The 19,588-nt window shown below is 36.7% G+C and overlaps 1 protein-coding gene across 6 annotated transcripts; it reads left to right on the plus strand.

Annotated features, from left to right (window-relative positions):
* The first annotated feature begins 468 nt into the window (after positions 1–468).
* On the plus strand, positions 469–18,693 carry PREPL (prolyl endopeptidase-like). 6 transcript variants are annotated; one of them, XM_009278387.2, is made up of 14 exons: positions 469–750; positions 3,460–3,657; positions 4,396–4,462; positions 5,130–5,336; positions 7,366–7,489; positions 9,811–10,027; positions 10,604–10,789; positions 12,256–12,459; positions 13,212–13,387; positions 14,858–15,074; positions 15,229–15,378; positions 16,353–16,479; positions 17,569–17,651; positions 18,595–18,693. In XM_009278387.2, exons 1-14 carry the CDS (start codon positions 532–534, stop codon positions 18,670–18,672), a joined length of 2,253 nt encoding a protein of 750 aa, XP_009276662.1. In that variant the 5' UTR covers positions 469–531; the 3' UTR covers positions 18,673–18,693. The 6 variants fall into 6 exon arrangements, with proteins under 6 accessions (XP_009276662.1, XP_009276666.1, XP_009276664.1 ...); XM_009278391.2 differs by having other exon boundaries at positions 9,865–10,027; XM_009278389.2 differs by having other exon boundaries at positions 5,133–5,336.
* The last annotated feature ends 895 nt before the right edge of the window (positions 18,694–19,588 follow it).

Raw genomic sequence — 19,588 nt, forward strand, 5'->3', positions numbered from 1 at the left:
GCGTCGGTTTCTCTGGCCCTCGCCCGGGCGGGACGGGGGAACGGGACCGCGGGCGGTGAAACGCGTGGGGCCTTTCCCCCCGCAGAGCTGCAAACCTGTCAGTTCTCCTGCGAGGGGGGGTTCGGCTCTTGCTGTCAAGTTACCCTCCTGAGATAAAGTGATTTTATTATATGATACTTACAAAGGAGGAAAAAACTTACAAAACCTTCCCGGTTTTTGGTTCTTCGACGTTTAAGCATGCACAGTTGCACCTTCCTTTCTCTTCGTTGATAGTTTCACTAGAGTTAAACTTTCAACTGCCAGGAACCACGTTTTGGAGTAATGTAGCAGGTTAATATGCAAGCTAAGCTGTGTGTACCAGTTGTTAAGAAACAGCTGAAGTTTTACTGTTCTCATCTGATTTACCTAATGAATCGGTCTCATTTTGAAAGAAAGGAAGTTTTACCTTCAGTTTATGTTATGTATACACATACACGGTGTAAATGATCAGCGGTTTGGGATTTTCAGAGATTTCAGGTTGACTATCAAGAGATGAAGGTTAGAACGTCATGTTTTGGACTGCGAAATCTTCCCCAAGGGCTGAGCTTCTGTGTCAGATACTACTTCAGGCATAACCATCTTCAAACAACATGTCTTTATAGTAAAATAAAACCAAAAAAATACCACATCCTGGACTGTTCAGGAAGTACATGCACACACATGACTGTGCCACCTGGAAGCATCCTTCCATGGAGATTCTTTTCCTGCAAGGTATGCTGTTTAAGTATAAACTTAATGTCAAGAACCACCTTGGCACATCTGTTAAGGAAGCCAGCCATGTTTTTCAAATGTCGAGGAAACACTTTTTTCCTAAAAGGTTTGAAGCAGGGGGATAAATACTAGGATTTCAGTTATGTTCAAAGACATACACTGTTGTTCAACTTTCCTATACTGTTTTGATGTAAAGCTGCATTTTGGTTGCTTTTCCTGCTGTAGCAATTTTTTAAAAAATTGGTACCTTCCAGAAAGATTCAGATAAAGTGTCAGGAGAAAACTGCAGGGAGAGGTCAGCTAGTCTAGAAGCAAAGTGTCCAAACCGATGACACCAGACTTAACCACTGTGAGCTGGCTCAACAAAACTTGACCTTTACTGTGCTGACCAGAAAGTCATGGTTTGCACCATATTAAATACTAAAATATTCTATTGACTTCTCATAGTTGTATTCACATGTGATAAACTCTACTTTGAAAGGTACTTCGATTTATTTCTGTAAGTAAATACTGTGTAAATCGGTGGCAATGTATCATGCACAGAGTCAGAAAATGGTCTGAAATAATTTCAGACCTGTTCTTCCGTTCCTGTGTTTCTAATACAGTGTTTCCTAAAGGTATTATAAAAGCTTACTGCAATATGACAGCCTGTAAACTGATTTATATGCATAATGCATAAATGCTGTTTGAAAAGGTCAGTGTTTTGGTTTATTTTATCTTAAACGTTTTCAGATGGATGTGTAGTTCTAAAATTGTTTCAAGTTGACAGGGTTTCTTCAAAGGTGACCCAAAGATCATCTTGTAACCTTCTTATTTCTAACCATAACATAAACAGTTCCTAAGTCTGTGTCTGAAATGTAAACAAATGTTTCAAGGAGAAGTATGAAGTCTTGATGGATGAGAATGTGTGGTTCTGTTTATTCATTGGCAGTTCACTAACACAGTTAGAAAAGCTGGTCTATCATACTGGTTTCAGGATACAAACAAGTGGTTTTCACCTGAAAGGAAGCTATGCCTGTTTGCTTTGGAGCAAATGTTTGCAAACTGATTGTGACCGAGATCCTCTGCTATCCTCAAAATCTCTCTAGATGCTCTTCTAGATGACTCTTTGTTTTCCCCAGGCAGGGAGGTGTACAGTAACTCTACTGTATACCTACACTGTGGCCACCAGCTCTATATAATATTTCAAAATAAATACCATGGGAACTGTTGAAAACAAAAGGAGGGGAAATCATCAAAAGATTCATAAAGTGTGGAAGTTGCCAAAATAAGTTGTGGATGCTAAAATGTTACATAGCTACAAGGGGAGACGATGCATGTACATAACAGAGACTTATTAAATATCCAGAAACTGTATTCAGCCCAGGAAGTGCCTGAGCTAAAATCGTTGAAGGCTGGGGGAACACCTGTTGGGGAATATCATCTGGGCTTGTCCTATTCTTACACTTCCCTAAGTATCCATTTGTGGCCACTGTGGGGTTTTTGTTTGCTTGCTTCTGGTTTGGGGAAGTGTGTTTTCTTACAGCAGTTTTTCCAGTGACTGGTACTACTAACATATCCTGCAATTTCTTTACCTTGACCAACTACACGGTTGCTCCAGAGCTTCTCTGAAGGCTTTCACGGTTTCTTTGACTTGTGCTTCTGATTTGATACACTAGGCTAGAGGGACTGTTGGTCTGAACCAGTCACAAACACTAGTATGCTCTCATGAATGATGTGGTTTACATTCATAGGGAGTTTGGTAACTGGAGCAGATAGTTTCTCCTCCTTTCAAAGTCTACTTATTCACATTTTAGATTGCGTGCATTTGTGAAGACAAACCAGGAACAAACCATCAGTTCTTGATGCAAAGTGAGGATGGGGTAAAAAGTATATGCTGCTTTTTAAGATTAGACACATTCACAATGAATGTTACAAAATGCTACTTTGTGTGATCTGTGCAGTGTTATGTACTGTAATATATGTTGTTAAGCTTACTATTTGATCAAGATTTTACAGCAAGCAAAAAGAAGTAGCATTGTACTAGCAATTTTAACACATTTTTAACATCTTTACAAAAGAAGACAGCTTTGTTGGCAATGAGGTCGCAGTTGTCTGCTCACGGATCATGGAAAACCAGATCCTTAAGCTTATTCCTGATAAAATTGTTGCAGGACCCATAGCAGTTCACTGCTTCACTTCATTCTGTGCCTTATTTATACTAACACTTTTCAGGAGGTGGAGCAAGAACCTGAACAGCTGCTAGGACTCCTAGGAACAGGGACAGAGGCGTGGGCGGCATTGTTGTCTAGGAAAGGAAATGAGAAATGATACTCTTAAGACAGGAAAATTATGATAAAACGCCTCTGAAGAAGGAAAAATAACAGAATTCCATACAAATTAACTAAAAACTAGTTCTAAAACAAGAACAAACATTTTTGTGTATAATCAATTAAGAGCATACATTAATAGTACCCTAGATTTTGAAGGGAAGACCTCAATAAATGTGTCAAGTAAAGCACGTTTGACAATGCCTTCCTAAAAGATCAGGAAGAATTGAAAAGAAAAACTTATTCCAACTCTGGTTTTTCTTTTTAATGGCAAGTACTATTGTAATAATGCAAAGTTGGGTTTGGGTCTGTAGCTCAGGAAATACCATCATTGCCTCAGTATATTCATATTGGAGTACAGAGTGCTGGCTTGTAGCCATTGTTGTCTTTCCTTACTTAGCAGGAAGGAACAAAAATCCCTTCCAAAAGGAAGCAAAATACATCCATAACCTCATCAGAGCTTTCGTACAAGAATCTTCTGAAATCAGAGCAGGAAAACTGGAAGGACATTTCAGCAAGATACAAAGCTATGACAAAAAGGATCAAGGAAAAATTAGAAGAATTGCACAAGTATACATTCAATTCAGGAAGCCCAAGGGTAAGTGGCAAAAAATACAAACATTTCTCATCATTGAGTACAAATAAAAGGCAGTGAAGCCATTCCTGCTATAAAATGCTGTTTTACTGATTATTTTATGGTGGGGGGTTTGAGAGTTGAATATTTTAATAATTGTGGATAGTAACAGCATGTGTTTAGAACAGCTTATACCTCTTATGATAGTGTATTTACATTAATTTCTCCATAGGCAAAGATACAATAATCTCCTGACTTTTTGATAAAGAATACAAGATGTTGTAAGTTACAAGAGCAATTACAGGTGATCTGAGCCTATAAAATGCTTTTTACTGATTATTTTATGGTGGTAGTTTTGAGAGTTGAATATTTTAATAATTGTGGATAGTAACAGCATGTGTTTAGAACAGCTTATACCTCTTATGATAGTGTATTTACATTAATTTCTCCATAGGCAAAGATACAATAATCTCCTGACTTTTTGATAAAGAATACAAGATGTTGTAAGTTACAAGAGCAATTACAGGTGATCTGAGCCTTTTGTTAAATTTAGAGCAGGTATAGGTAGCTTAAGTACCCTAACTTTGAAAGAACCGTTCTGATGCATGCAATTCCTTCTTTAGTATAAAATGTATGTGCTATATTCTGTCATTTGTGTATGTTACAATTGTGTTGTACAGAACAATGATTGAATATAGGGATTCTAAGGAAATGGTCTAACGATATGTTGGACTTGAAACATGTTTGTTTTTTATTGAACAGATCAGGTTTGGAGAGAATGTGTACTTTGAAGAGAATGGCTGCATATTTCTTTCAAAAGCAGATGATGGTAAGCGATTTCTCTTCCTAACATGGTACAATTGTTAAAAATGTTGTGCATGTGTCACTTTGTGTACTTTTCTTACATTAAAGCTTAATTGCTCTGTTTCTTAAAATAACTAAAAATACTTTTATAAAATTCTTTAATGATTGATTAATAATTCTAGAATCCTGAATCTGAAAAGGTGAGGTGAAGAGAGTTAGGGAATAGTATATATTGACACTAAGGCACGTTTCTGGAGAGGAAAGAGAGAAGTCACTTCTTTTCAGAGCCCTAACTTAACATTTTGAAAAAGGAAAACCACATTCATGCTTTTTTATTTCTGAGGGGGTGGAAAAAAAAATTACTAATTGTATTTAGTAAAAACAACTGTGCTTTAGGTATCTGAACTTTAAAATTTAATACATTTACTAGAAGCTAAGATCTACACTTTAAAAATATTTGTAATAATAACTACAAGACTTTTTTTTTCCTGGAACTGTAATTTTTTGTTTATTTTTACAAAGTGCATTTGCAAATATCCTGCAAGACAAATATTTGGTGTTAATAAATTCCAGTCGTATGCTTGTGAATATTGCAGACAGACTTATTAAATACAGGTATTAACAACCACTGTTCATTTTGACAGTGCCTTAATTACAGGATTTTTTTTGCTATCTCTTTTTTTTTTACGTAGTAGATGGAGGAAATGTTGATATTTTATTCAGTACTGAAGATCTTGGCTTTTCTGCTGCCTTTATTCAACGGATCAGAATTTCACCAGATCAGAGATACATGGCTATCAGCTTAAAAAGTGAAAATTCTGAAGAGGCAACCTGCGTTATTATGAAACTTGGTCATTTTCCTGTCGTGGAAAAAGTAATTCCAAATGTATTTAGTTTTGGTAAGTTGTTTATATAAATACTCTGTAGATCACACCAGCTTTCAACACAACAATTTTCTTAGTCTACAAATAATATTAAAGTATTTAATAAAAAAAAAAGCAAGCAACATTTTTAGATTTAATCCTTATAGCTGTTGAATTGTTTCTTATTTAAGATATCTTCCACACTGCACAATTACAAGTTATCTGATGTGGATGAAAGTGAATGCTTTCATGATAAAAGTTTTCCTTCATTGTAAAAGCAAGCATTTATACATGTTTGAAGTCACGCATATCATTCTTTTTATTTAATTCAATACACTTCTCTAAAAATTTACTGACATAACTGTTTGCAATATAAAGATATTTTTCAGAAATGTTCTAATTACTAAACCCTTACAGCTACTACTGAAGTCACTGATAGCTGGAGGCACTTAGCTTCGCTGAAAAGTGTGCAAGCACTACCTACTATTAGGGCTTGGCTGGAATTTCAGCTGGAATCTAGGATGTGGGTCACAATTCAGAGCCCGAAGAAGTCAGTCAGGCCTTGAGTCAATTCTTTCAGAATAGATTAGAGAGCTTTACATTGCTGTTAAAATAAGCAGAGGTAAACTGAAGTGAATGGGAAACCTTTATTTTTCTATAGTATGTTAAAGAATATAGCAAAAAGAGTGCAATAGTGTGTATACAATGTTCCACATCTTGTATTCTGGATTATATTGTTAGAAGTCATCAAGTATGTATAGTGCAGTAAGCAATTTACCTGGGCAGGGCAAGAATTTAAAACTAGGTAAAACTTCCTAGTTACAAAAATGAACACTAGCAAGAATTTAATGTTGTAAGTGTTTGCACAATTGAAGTTTATAATGCCTGCTGAAAACCAGGCCTGAAAATTTGCCAGTGACATTTTTGACTATACTCGCTTTGAACATGTATCTAGGTTTGTCTGGAAGAATCAGTACATTGAAGAAACCAGCTCCCTGTTGCCTACATAGGTGTGACAGATTACAGCAGATAGTAAGAGTACAAAAAATGACTACCAGAATGGTAGAGATGACACTGATTTTGTAAACTTACTCAGGTGTAAGTGAGGTACTGAGGTATCATGAAGTATAGAGGTACCTCAGTCATGACCAAGAGAATTAGGTCTTATGATCACTTGCAAAGTATATGCTTGTATTGCATGATATGCAACAGCAGGCAGACAAATGAAAGTTCTTGAAAATTTACATCTGTGGTTTTTTAAATGCTAGGCTATAGAAGAACTTGGATTTCCCTTCTAAAGGCTTGTCTTCATAGTGAACCCTCAGCTACCTGTGCACTTTGGAGCCACATTGCTGTTCAGATAGCAAATTGTTTGCGTTACTTCAGTGTGGTACTTCCTCGGGTTTTGTACTGAAAATTAGTATTTATTCATAAGACAGAATACAGTAACTTTTTAAAGAATATGTACTAAACATCATTCTGGTGGCTGTAGGAGCAGCAGAGATGGCAGTAATTTGGCTGTATCAGTAGATTACTAAACTTCAGAATAGCAAGGTTCCTATATTTATACGTTTATGTTGGTAAACACATGTACAAGCATAGAAAACTGGAGAATTTTTCTCTCAGCAGTACCCATGAGGCACATGCATCATCTCTTTTCTCTAAATGGTTTGCATGCAGTCACATGCAGTGGTGCAGAGCTCATACCCTCTTTATTATCTTGCTGACTCTATGTAAACCTCTGTTTCTCTGCTCAGTTTTGAACAGCCACACATCATCTATTTTCCTGTTACCTCCAGAACCCCCACAGGGTCAAGAACTTCCTGTGCCTTTTTTTTTTTTTAAATATATTACAAGATTCTTGTTCTGTGGGATTCAGAGAAAACATGGAAAAATCTTTTTGTGGCTTACCCCAGCCTCTGGGATGTAGAAGTGCTGTCCTCAGTTCCATACCAACTGCAACCCACCTTTTTCAGCATTGGGTCCAGTGTTCATGGAGCTCCATTTTCTCTCAGTAATAGTATATACTGTTCCAAATTTGATATGCTTTTGTCTTTTTTTCCAGAATGGGCTACAAATGATGTTTTGTATTACACCAGTCAGAAGAACCTTAAATGCCAGAATGTGTTCATGACCACTTTCACTAATCAGAAACATACTAAGTTAGTTTATACAGAACAAGATGCAAGGTAATACTTACCTAAAATATAACAAGTCCTTTACACATGCTAGAGTATTTTATATGTAAAATATAACTGCTTTGGAAAACAAATTCTTCCATATCATATTCCAAATGGTAAAAGGCATTTTTAAGTTGTGTTCTGCTGTCAGTAGTGCCTTACGCGGTCTGAGAAAGTGCTCTGTTCTCCTCTTGATATGTGATCAACAGAGATTTAACTTCCCTCTCTTACCTCACGGGTTCAGCTGAGTTTAGAAATGTCAAGGTCAGTCTCAGGTCAGGGTGTCCTTTAATGAATGTGTGACAGTTTCATACAGGGTAAATCAGACTCTGGATTTCATTTTGTTTTCTCTGCTATTGATGTCTGATACATCTTCTAAAAAACATAGAAGTTCAGGCTAATCCTTGCTCTGGGTAATGGATGAGCAAAATCATTACGGCGTTCCCAGAGATAGAACTATTGTTGACTGAATACCCTCTCAATAACCTTTCTTTAAGCAGTGGTTTAGGAAGACAAGAAGGCTCTTGCTAAATTGAGTGCAGAACTAGTTTTTCAGCCACGTAGCATGTAGCATGTGGTAGATTTATACAGCATTCCATAAATATTTGTGATTACTCTTAATTTAAGTTACATATTCAGTGAAGAAATGTCAATTATACTTTCATCTAAAAAAAACAGAAAAAAATCTGCAATTGAGATGGAGTAAATAAGATCCTTTTGTTCCAGCTGCATTTGATGCATACTTTTGGAAAATCAAGTTGCACTGACCTGACACTTCCCCACCGGGAAACTGTTGGCATAATTCTGAAGGTCATAGTCATTACAGTAAATCTACTAGAAACTTACTCTAAAGGTTCCTGTACTATTGCAGCTCATAACTGAACTCACTTGTTCATTGGAGATGGCAAGACATTCTTTTGTATTGCCATTGAGCAGTTCCATTCTACATCTCACCAGCTCTTTTAGGTGCAATCAAATATTTTTTTTAGAAGCTGAAAATTTCTTGACTTCCTTAAAAAAAAAAAGCTACAAAGACAAAAAAAAAATTTCTAATAGCAAGGTCAGAGTCCTTGGGGAGAAGTGTAACCTGCATTTCAGCTTGACTCTTAGAGGTAAGGTCAGCAGAGCTGAACTGTTGGAATCTCTGCTGAATGCAGTGCCATGCTCTTGCCAAATTCGTGTGTATTAGAGAGGCAGGAGGCTGATTCCTTGCAGACTTCAGATAACCCGCTGTGCCTGTCCTCCTAAAGATGTCAAGAGGTGCAATTAGAAAAAACAATAGTATCAAAAAAATCGGAGTTCCTCCACCTGCAAATAATTAAAGGCACTGAAAATGCTATCTTAAAGCATCTTTTCCTTCACCAGTCAAATATTTTGAAGTCTAGAGGGATTATTATTGCAGTCATGTATCTGATCTGTATAATGCAGATTACGGTATTCAACCCTGCAATTTCTTGATTAAATCTTCTGGATCTTTGTGTTGGACAGTGTTGCTTTTAGAGACATTCAGTCTTAAAGATTCAAAACGGCAAAGAAACTGCTATGTCCCAAGATGTGACGTTCCAATTAATTAGGATGACTCATAGAAATTTGAATGTGAATTTCAGCCTGGAGTTGTCTAATATTAGCATCCAGCCACTGCTTATCATTCTGTTTTCTGTTTCTAGATTTTAGAAGCAATTAAAACCAATAGATAGTTCCTAATTTCTTAGATAGTTCCAAAACCAGTCCCTAGTTTCCAGCTTTATTACTGCAACGCTGTCCGTCTTGTCTCATATAGGCCTCTGTACTTTTTAAAAAAAGTCTTTTTTGTTTTTCTTGCTTCAGACAAAGTTAGGTCAGTAACACTTAGGCTTTTTATCAATTTATCTTTATAATAGCTCCTACTGTTCTTTTGTTATTGCTGTTCCCACATGATGTCCTTTATTAATTTCAATTTAATTATCCGTTACTACTTTTTTTTTTTAAATAGGGTTACGAGCTCAATAAAAATTTCTACATTTTGCCTGGATTTTAAAGTGTGTATACATCAATGAGCTTCCAGTCTATCTCAGTGAGGCAAAAACCTGGATTCAGTTGCGCAACAACTGAACTGCTTTCCTTGCAGATTTCAGGTTCCACACACAAGATTGTGGGTTTTTGAATCCCAGGGAAAATGCAGCAGGAGTGGGTCTGGGAACCAAGTAGTCTGGAATTTCTCCAGCCATGCTTACAGGCATGGTGTTTCTTACCTTGCAGATGGAAGCCCGTGATTCTGAAACAACCAACGTATTTTAAAAATACTAATCAAGTTTCAGTTGTTGGGTTTTTTTTTTAATTATTCCTTACAGATTCTTTGTGGACATATATTGCACAAAAGATAGGCGTTTTCTCACTATCAACAGCAACAGCAAGACAACCTCGGAAGTTTGGCTGGTTGACTGTAGACATCCTTTTAAGTTACCCGCTCTTGTACAAGCACGAACAAAAGGGATCATTTACCACATTGAGCACAGAAATGACGAGTTATATATTCTTACTACATACGGAGAACCTGCAGAATATAAGGTAATTTTAACTGATAATAAGATTCATAGGATTCATTCAGATACCTGTTGCAGATCATACAGAAATAGTAAGGCTGGCTTTTAATTCTGTGGTTCACGGCTTACTGAAATTTAAGAGAATTAGAGCGCGCTGCATGGATTGAAAGACTGATAGTAGTACACGGAGTCTCGCCTGTAGCATGCCAATTTGATTCTAACTCCTTTGGCAACATCAAAAAATGAGTATACTTTAACAGTTGTTTCCCCTATATTAAATTTTAAGTTAGTGATCTCAGTCTGTACAACCAAACCACCTACAGTTCTGCTGGCCACACTGAAAGCACTTACTGCATGAAAATCTTCTATAGCTTAATCTATGAGAATTGAACTTTTCCAAATGTTACTGAATTGTTCTTCCATTTTGCCCAAGTAAAAGGAATTTAAAAACCTCAAGTTTTAGTCAGGCAACCCCCCCCCCAATACAAACTAGTAATTTTTTGCAATAAAAATGTTGCATGAGAGCACCTATATGTCTGTACATCTCATTTGTAACTCTTACTACATCTTAGTAATGCAAGATTGTTTTTTGGTTTTATAGTTGATGAAGGCACCAGTAGCTTCCAGTGGCATGGAGAACTGGCAGTTAGTTTATGCACTGGAGGAGAAAACCAAGCTAGTAGACTTGGAGATGTTCAGTGATCACTGTATTATGTTCCTGAAGAATGCTGGTCATCTTTACTTAAGTGTGATTTCTTTTGTTTCACATTCAGTTCAGTCAATAAAGGTATGTTTTAACTTGGCTTAAGCAGCATAATCTTTTTCCAGTACTATTTCATTTTTTTTTAACATAACATTATAATGAAAGCAAAGATAAATTCCAAGAGTAGAAGTGGTTTGGAAACTATAATACTGCCAAGTTTGTCCTTATAACTAATTGTATTACCTGTGGCTGTTCTTCAGGATTTCATGTGGTGGCTTATTGTAGCACTTCGACAGTTAGAGAGCAGCTATCCTATGAGTCAGTTATTTCTTCAGCTTATTACTGTCAAGCTCTTTACAATATCGCTGATTTCTAGTGTAAAATAGGACTTGATTCCCTAAACACTCTACTTAGTTTTACTGGGGCTATTTTTGGTTACACTCATCAGTGTAAGCAAGGAAATATGCCTGGCCCTCCCACAGAAGAAAGATTAGAACATTCAGAAGACAAATACAGACACTGTCCCATATTAAATGGGAAGAGTTGATATTGCAGTACAATTTGTGCAAAGTATTTCTTCCCTTGTCTAGTTGTTGCTAAATACTTGTGGATTAAAAACAAAGTGACTCAATTCAAAACCATGATTTCTGGAGACCATTCGGACAAAATATTTAATTGATTTGTTGCCTGAAAAATACAATCTGAACTACTCGCAAGTTTCTTGCAACAAGCTACCAATGCTGCATTCTGTAAAACTGCTACAGAAAAGGTTTTCAACAAAGTACTCTGTATGGTCTCTGAAACCTTCATTTTTGAAAATGGTTGTAGTTTATTTATTCAGAAAACATCTGCAGTTACTCTGGAGAACTTGGACTTCTGCTGCCATTTCAGAAGTCTCTAGCAACCTTACCCAAGTAAGCCGTGGCCTGGCAGAGGGTTTGACTATGTCCCTGCTGCTCTCAAAGAATGAATCTTGATTTCTTTTATTCTTAGCAGAGTTAAAAATCTTAAATATAATAGCAGTAAGTGTCTGAGGGTGAATGTGCCAGGAAAAGGTTTTGTTCTTCACAATGGCTGGCACTAGGAACAAAGTTAAGAGGCAGGGGTTTTCAGTGGCTTAGCATTACTGAGCTAACTCACAGCAAAAGCATAACAACTGACATGGACTTGGCTGTATAACATGTTGAAGTAGGACTGGAAATCGGAGGGGAAATAGGACCAAAAAAATAAAAACAATGCAGGATAATTTCAAAAAATGTTTCAGTTTAAAAAAAAAATCTGCACTAATGCCCATTTTAAACTGAATTTGGATTTATTTTTCTTTTTTATTTCATTGTTGAACTTGATCCAATGGCCTTAGGGGAAAAGTTCGCTGAAGTCTTTCACTTTTTGATTGTTTCACTGCTGAACTTAAAAGAAATACAGGTTGTGCTACATACAAACTGAAGATATTTAGCTTAATATTCAAAATCTTTTCCTCTGAAGGACACAGTAGGCAAAATTTACAGGAGCAGTGTAAGGGTCTTACTTGAAATGCCGTGTTTTCTCAGCTACCTACGTGGGCCTGTGAATTTGAATTGGAATCTCATCCTGAACATACCACCGGCACTTGCTATTTTCAGCTCACCTCCCCAGTACACCCCCCTAAGAATTTTGCATATTCGTTTAAGGAAAATAATCTCATTGAACAAGCTGTGCAAGAGGTACCAATTATTACGAATTGTCACACTACACGTTTACTAGCTAAAAGCAAGGTAAGATTTTTCAGTCCTTTTCCCATTCCCTTTATTCTTCCCTTCCTCCCCACCCATTTAAAGAAAATGCATTTGGCAAGGCATAGAGATTAAAAAATGTGAAGAGCGGTTGGTGCTATAGTTACTAAACAGTGGGTGTTTTCTTCAGTGCTACAGAGAAGAACAAGAAAGAGTCGTGATAAGATTTTTTTTTTTTCCATTAACCTGGATATGCCAGAGGAGATAACAATACACGATGAGTCAAGAATCTTAGTATAGTGTAACTTAGACTTGCTAGTTGATGTATGGTATCATACTCTCCATGATAAATTAAAAAGATGCCAGCTGTTGAAAAGAACACCACCCCACAACCACCTGCACAGTATAGATCAAGAAAGAAAAGTTTTAACAGCCTGAGTTTAAAAAATTGGAGATGTTAATAAAGAGTTTGTGCTGCAGTAAGTGGTAAACTATTTTGTTAATAATAGATATTCGTGGTGTTAAAGGGGGAAGGAAGACTTGGGTGCTTTGGTAGTTTAAAAACTCCTCAGGTGTTGCACTTAAATGAATTTTAAACTCTGCATCCATAAGCCTACACAGCAGAGGTTCAGTCTCTCGCTTTATTTTTCAAGAGTGCTTTGTACATTCTAAGTGAAAAAAAATTACTGTAATCAAAAAACCACATTTTAAAATAAATAATTGAAGTTTTCATTGCCATGTGTCATTAAGATTTCTGAAATGTCCTTTATTGTAAAATACTCCTTCATTTCCAGGATGAAACTTTGGTGCCAATTACAGTTTTTCATAATATGAATTCTAAAGAGCTACACAGGAAACCACTTCTGGTTCATGTATATGGAGCTTATGGCATGGATTTGAACATGAGCTTTAAAGAAGAGAAGCTGATGTTAATTGAAGAGGGTTGGATATTAGCATATTGCCATGTCAGGTGAGTCAAATATAAAATGGAATTAAGATTTTAATCTGTGGGATATACAGCTATTTCTTGATATGCAAGTGAACAGGTACAGAAATTTTTTTTTCATGTAGCTATACCTAATTCTTCATGCTTTTCACTTCCATCTCTTTTTAGATTTTTTTAAAAGGAGTTTTTAAACAAAAAAAATAAATTTATCTCAGGAAAAAAAAAAAATTACACTTTCAAGACCACATACTGCATTTAAGTTTCTTAAATCAACAGGATGGTTGTATGTAACTTTCAGTCTTTTGAAGTCTTATTACTTCTTGCCTCATCTTTGCTCAAGAAAAATTTTGGTAACACGTTCAAATTGCAATGACATGCTACCTCCCTCTTTCCGAGGGCATTGTATACTAATGTTCAGTCTGCATCTTCCGAAAGCCATTTGCCTTCTACAGCAACAACGAAGCATTTAACCTGCATCTCTTGTTCTTTTATTGGCTAAATCCTCTGTCTCCAGTTTAGCTACAAATGTACTAGTTTTATAAAACCACTATGTACAATAGGCTTCACATTTTCATTGAGATAATAATTCAGTAGGTGAAGATGGTAACAAAAGAATCACTTTTGGGAGGGGAAGGAAGGGGGAGAATGAGCAATTGTTTGAAATACCAGTTCCAAAACAAATTCAGCATACAAATATATTAGGTCTGCTATATTCAGTGGCAAGCATTGTGCTGTTCTTCCTCCCACCCCTCTAAGTATCTTAAGATGGAAGTCAGTCCTAGGTGAAGATGGATTCTTCATCCAAAGATGAAGAATTTTGGAAGACTAATCAGTTAATTCATTTTAAACTGGAAACCTGAATAAGGAAGCTTCAGGTGGCTTAGAACCAAAATTGTGGTTGCGTAGAAAGGAATACAAATAAATTTTAATATTCTGTTTTACAAAATACAACATTTCAAGTAGTATTTGAAATTCACAAACTAGGAAAAAAAAACCACACCTAACAGTCTCCGAATTTAAGCTACACAAGACAAATCCTGAGAGTCTCAGTGTGGAGCTGAGAATACTATTTTACTGTTTTTAATAAATGCTAGTGTTAGTGATGTAAGTATTGAAAATGTTTTAGATATTTTAATAGCTTCCTGTATAAAAAAAGATTATATTAGCGTCTGGTTTTGTATTGCCTACAATGACGGTGTCATTTCCTAAAATGGTGCTTTTCCTGTGAGTTCCAGGACACAAGCACACAAGGGCACAGAGTGCCCTTATGCAGTTAGGATTTTCACCAATCATCATGTGCAGATTTTTTTGTTTGCATGTTGTGTATTTTGGCCATAAAGGAGGGTAAAGACAAGAATAGAGAAAAGAAGAGTTCATTGGAAAGGCATACTATGGTTTTGCAATTCTGTGGCTGCTGCTGTCCTCTCACTATCTGAAGCTTTGCCATGTGATGTTTTCCAAAGAGACTCCAATTTGAATCGCTTTAAATTTCAGGGGTGGAGGAGAGCTAGGCCTTAGCTGGCACAAAGGTGGATGTCAGCATAATAAACTCAAAGGTCTCCATGACCTTAAGGCTTGCATCACGCTGCTGCATGAACTAGGATTTTCTCAGCCAAAATACACAGCGCTAGCAGCTGCCAGTGCTGGAGGAGTTCTTGCAGGAGCCCTGTGCAACACTGATCCAGAACTCATCAGAGCCATGGTTTTACAGGTGAGGGGCTGCAGACCTTTTATGGATTATGACATTAAACTGTATTTTCTGCTTCATGCTACCAGTTTCAGAATTGGAAACATTCCAATTCAGAATTCACTTTGTGTCCTATTTGCCAACTTTTTTTTTTTTTTTTTTAATAACAACTTCTAAGGCTCCTTTCGTAGATGTTCTAAATACAATGATGAAAACTCATCTGCCACTGACAATTGAAGAACAGGAAGAATGGGGAAATCCATTAGCAGATGAAAAATGTATGAAGTATATCAAAAGCTATTGTCCATACCAGAATATTAAGACACAGGTAAAACTATGCTTTCTGTGTGGAATACTACAGTACTAAAGTGTAGCAGTTTATAAGAAAACAAAAAGCAGATAACTGAAATTAAAAAAAAAAGTCTATTTTACGTTTTCAGTGCTTTAAACCCCAGCATTTTAGAATTGTCTTAGCTGCTGCTTTGTGTTAAAATGAATCATCAATACAAATATAAACTATTTCAGTAATAATCTTAGCAATATTTGGAGTTATAAGTGACTACTGAAATTAACCAAACACCTTCTCCTAAATAATCAATAGATTTCAAAAACTGTTTTTGTTATAGGACTGCCAGGAAGTAACAGATTATTCTATTGTATAAACAAACCTCAACATGTAAAATACGTTCTCCTTTTGTGGGGGGTTTCTCTTGTTCCACTGGGTTTTGCAGCATTTGTCACAGGAGGGAGGAGGTATTTTCCACTGACTAAATACCTTTTCAGAGGCGAACAATGAAATGGAAAAGGAGCTATGGCTTTGATATTGTCATCTTAGAGGAAATCTTTCTCTATTTGAAGTAATGCATTAGCTGTGTTGCATAGTTTCATTAAGTAAAATCTTTATATATAAAAACAACTACTTTTTAGGTATGGAAAGATTGCAAAAGTAAACTTCTACTACTGTCCTAAGGTGAACCATTCCATGATTAGTACTTCCCCTTTTTTTGTAATCACCAGCAAGCAGACAGGTATCAGACCTTTCCAGTGGGGAGAGGATGTTTTTGGTTAGCTTTTGCAAGCAGATGATCCCCTAATACGAAGTAATTTTTCAGACAAAAATACTTTTTGCAGTTAGAGTGATAAAAGTGTTTTTTTAAGAGCAGCAGGTAATTATGTAATAGATGTGTTTTTAGATAAACCATAACAAGTAGTACAGTAAGATAAATAGAGAAGAATTTGTTACTCACTTTATGAGAAAAATCAGTTGTCACATATGTAACTGGTTTTGTTTTTTAATCTCAGTGTTATCCTTCAGTTTTTATCACGGCATATGAAAATGATCAACGGATACCACTAACAGGAATTTTACAGTATGTTCAGAAACTTAGGAAGGCTGCACTAGATCACGCCAGCAGAACAAGTAAGAAAGGTAAGAGTAAGAATATTACAGATACATGGAGTTAACTAAACCAGAATATTAGTAGTCATGTAATTAAACATCATAGAGATCGACTCCTCCTTAAATGCATTTGTTTGTACAATACAATCCAGTACCTAAAGCTCTGAAGTAGTTTCCATTATCTGCAAAGATGAGCTGTGCAGTCATACTGACAAATAGATAAACCTCAGCTTCTAAGATGCACTCTCCAGAGCCTTAAAAGGGACCAGATATCTCTATATTGTAGACCTGCCTGAAAATAGTTAAACCCCTATGTGTTAAATGTTAATAGTGACAAACCACAACAGGCTCAGAAAACCCTGAGATGAAAAAAAATGAGGACTGGGAGAATATGAGTTGGGCTCAGTCTTTCCTAGGCCTCAACATACGGCAAGTGTTGGACAGGGCTGGGTGAACCCATACTGTCCAGTCCAGCTACTGATACAGTCAGACTGCAGTTCTCAACGACACATGGATAAAAATCTTATTTTTGCTGCTCTATAAAAACCTGCTTTTTGCAGTTTGCTACAACTGCAGGTGTTAGTCCAAGTTAGAATGACAGCAGTGCCAAGGCATAGATGCTTTTATACCTGAAACTTAACACTAGCATCGGGACTGTTTCCACAAAACGTATATTCAAGCCTTATTATTTTCTAGTACCATCTAATGTGGGGAGAGGCATTTACCATCAGTACCAAAATAGATCTTGAATTAGCTTTTCTAAATTTCATTATGCCCCTTCTCTGCTAGCAGCACAGCTGCAATGGTTGAGAAAGGATAGCAGGTACTGCAATTACTGTTGCAGTCTTTGCTTAGAAAGAAAAAAAGCACGTCTTTCCACAAAGACTGTGAGAGAGAACAAACATGCCAAATATATAAACAGTTTTCAAATATGTAGTTCATAGAAATACAAATAGTTCATCCAGCAAGCGCCTATATGATTCTTTTTTTTTCTTAAGGAACAACAGAAATTCTGGCAGGATAGAAGGCAGAATTATCTATCCCTAAACAACTCACATCCCCGCTTACCTTTTTCCTCATTCATTCAATGTCAAATGATCACTAGCTTCACTGTTCCAGGAAATCGGATCCCTAATATCATCTTAGACATCCAGGCAAACGGCAGTCATTGTGATTCATCTTGGGAGGATTCACTGAATGAGGTGTGTTCCCTTTATTGCGCACATCCATAACAGGTTGGAGGGAGGTGTCCCCTCAATTGATACTTCAATGTTAATAGTTCATGCAGTCATTGAATGTACGTTTGAAGTATTAAAAGAAGAAAAAACCTGCTGGAATTAAGGTTGCTCTTGCAACCTTTTTATACTACTGCAAGAGCAACTGCTGGGTTTTTTTTAATATATATAAAAATACAAAACCAGCAGGTTTTTTTTTAATATATATATAAAACTATATATAAAACTAGCAGGTTTATATATAATTTTTTTTATATATCAATATATATTTTTATGTGCATATATATACACAAGAGCCAGTGACAGAGCCAGATTATTGAACCTCATTGTGCCTTAAGCCTCAAAAGAGTATTAAACTCCCACTGTAATGTGCTGAGAGCTTTGAATGAAAGGTTCTAAGTTGTGCAAAACATTGTTCCAGCAGGAAAAGTCTTGCACTGTAGAGTATTAAGTGCTTAAAGTTGTCATACTGGCTATTTACTTCCATCTTCCTCATGAGTAGAACATATATGATGGGTTTGATCTTTACATTCTGAAATGCACGATCTGTACTATCAAAGGACGCTACTACAATTAGGTTTCAACATTTTGCACTTCGTACAAGCGTGCATGCTAAAAGCAACATACTGCCGAGACCTGCCATATTGTTACTGATGTCTCAGACTATCACAGTTGGATACAAATTTTATTACTGTTAATTTTAACAAACCCTAGCAAGTGTTACTTGGTTCTTGTGACAGTTATTCCCAAAATGAATTCTTTCAGGAAAAGCCTCATTCTGTCTTAGGGCAAGGTATTGCTTAGCATTAGTATGGCAAAGGAAGAAGATTAGAATAGCTGTGCAAGAACCTGAAGGTTTATAGCGCAAAGAATTTTTTTATTTTGTAATAAAATATTTTCATTATTTTAGGTTGCAAGACACCTTGCTTTTCTGAACAAAGAACTTGAGGAAGTATGCCATGTCCAACATATGAAATCCTGCAAGTAGCTAATAAACACATTGACTACCTGAAGAACTTTGGGTCAGATTTTTATTTGTATGAAAAGTGAACACCTTCTCCAGAGGATCTCTCCTCTTGGATCTCTGCTTTACGGGCATAAGCAGACAAGAAATTCAAAGTTGGGGGTGGCATTGGCTTATAAACATACAAAGCAAGAGCTGAATTTCTCCCCTGCCAGATAGTACAGAAGTAGCCACCTGCATTAATCCATTTGTTCAGTACAGTTCTGTTCACATAAGCAAGCGGTGCAGCACTATACAAGTGGAGCTGAAGCGCAACGGTTGGTGCTTAAAGCCTGACATGTGAAGACATGTACTTTCCGGTCTAGGACCTCCCTTCCGAGACCACGCTTTACACAAGGCAGTAAAACTCCCAAGAAGTATTTGATGTAAAAGTCTCACTAGGGTCTTCTAAAACTAATTCACATACATAGGTGATGATGACTATTGCCCTTCCTAGCTACACAGCAGCAATACTGTACTGATCATATGGTGGGATCAAACAAACTGTAAAGAAAAAATGGACTCTCAAGAACAGGAATTTTAGCAGAACTCTCATCTGAGTAGATCCAAAATCTTGTAGTTAACCTTAACTAGCATGGTAATCTTAAAAAGGAGGTGCCGGAGTCCCTCCGGAAGACAAGACGAATGCCCCAGAAGGAGATGCCGGAGTCCCTCCAGAGGATAAAACAAAAAGAATGCCCCCACTAAAGCAGCCTGATCCATAGCTGACCTCTGAGCAAGGCACAAAACTGCTGCACGTCGCTTGTTACGATAGATGCATGGCGCACACCTAGGAACAGCAACTGGTACAAGCAGTTGGTGGAAAATACACTATGTGGCCATAAGGTCCTCAAACTGAAACAGAGTTCCCCAGATCACCCCCGTGTCCAGAACAGACTGC

The sequence above is a fragment of the Aptenodytes forsteri genome, unplaced genomic scaffold, assembly GCF_000699145.1.
Source record: "Aptenodytes forsteri isolate BGI_AS27 unplaced genomic scaffold, ASM69914v1 Scaffold130, whole genome shotgun sequence".
NCBI classification, from domain to species: Eukaryota; Metazoa; Chordata; class Aves; order Sphenisciformes; family Spheniscidae; genus Aptenodytes; species Aptenodytes forsteri.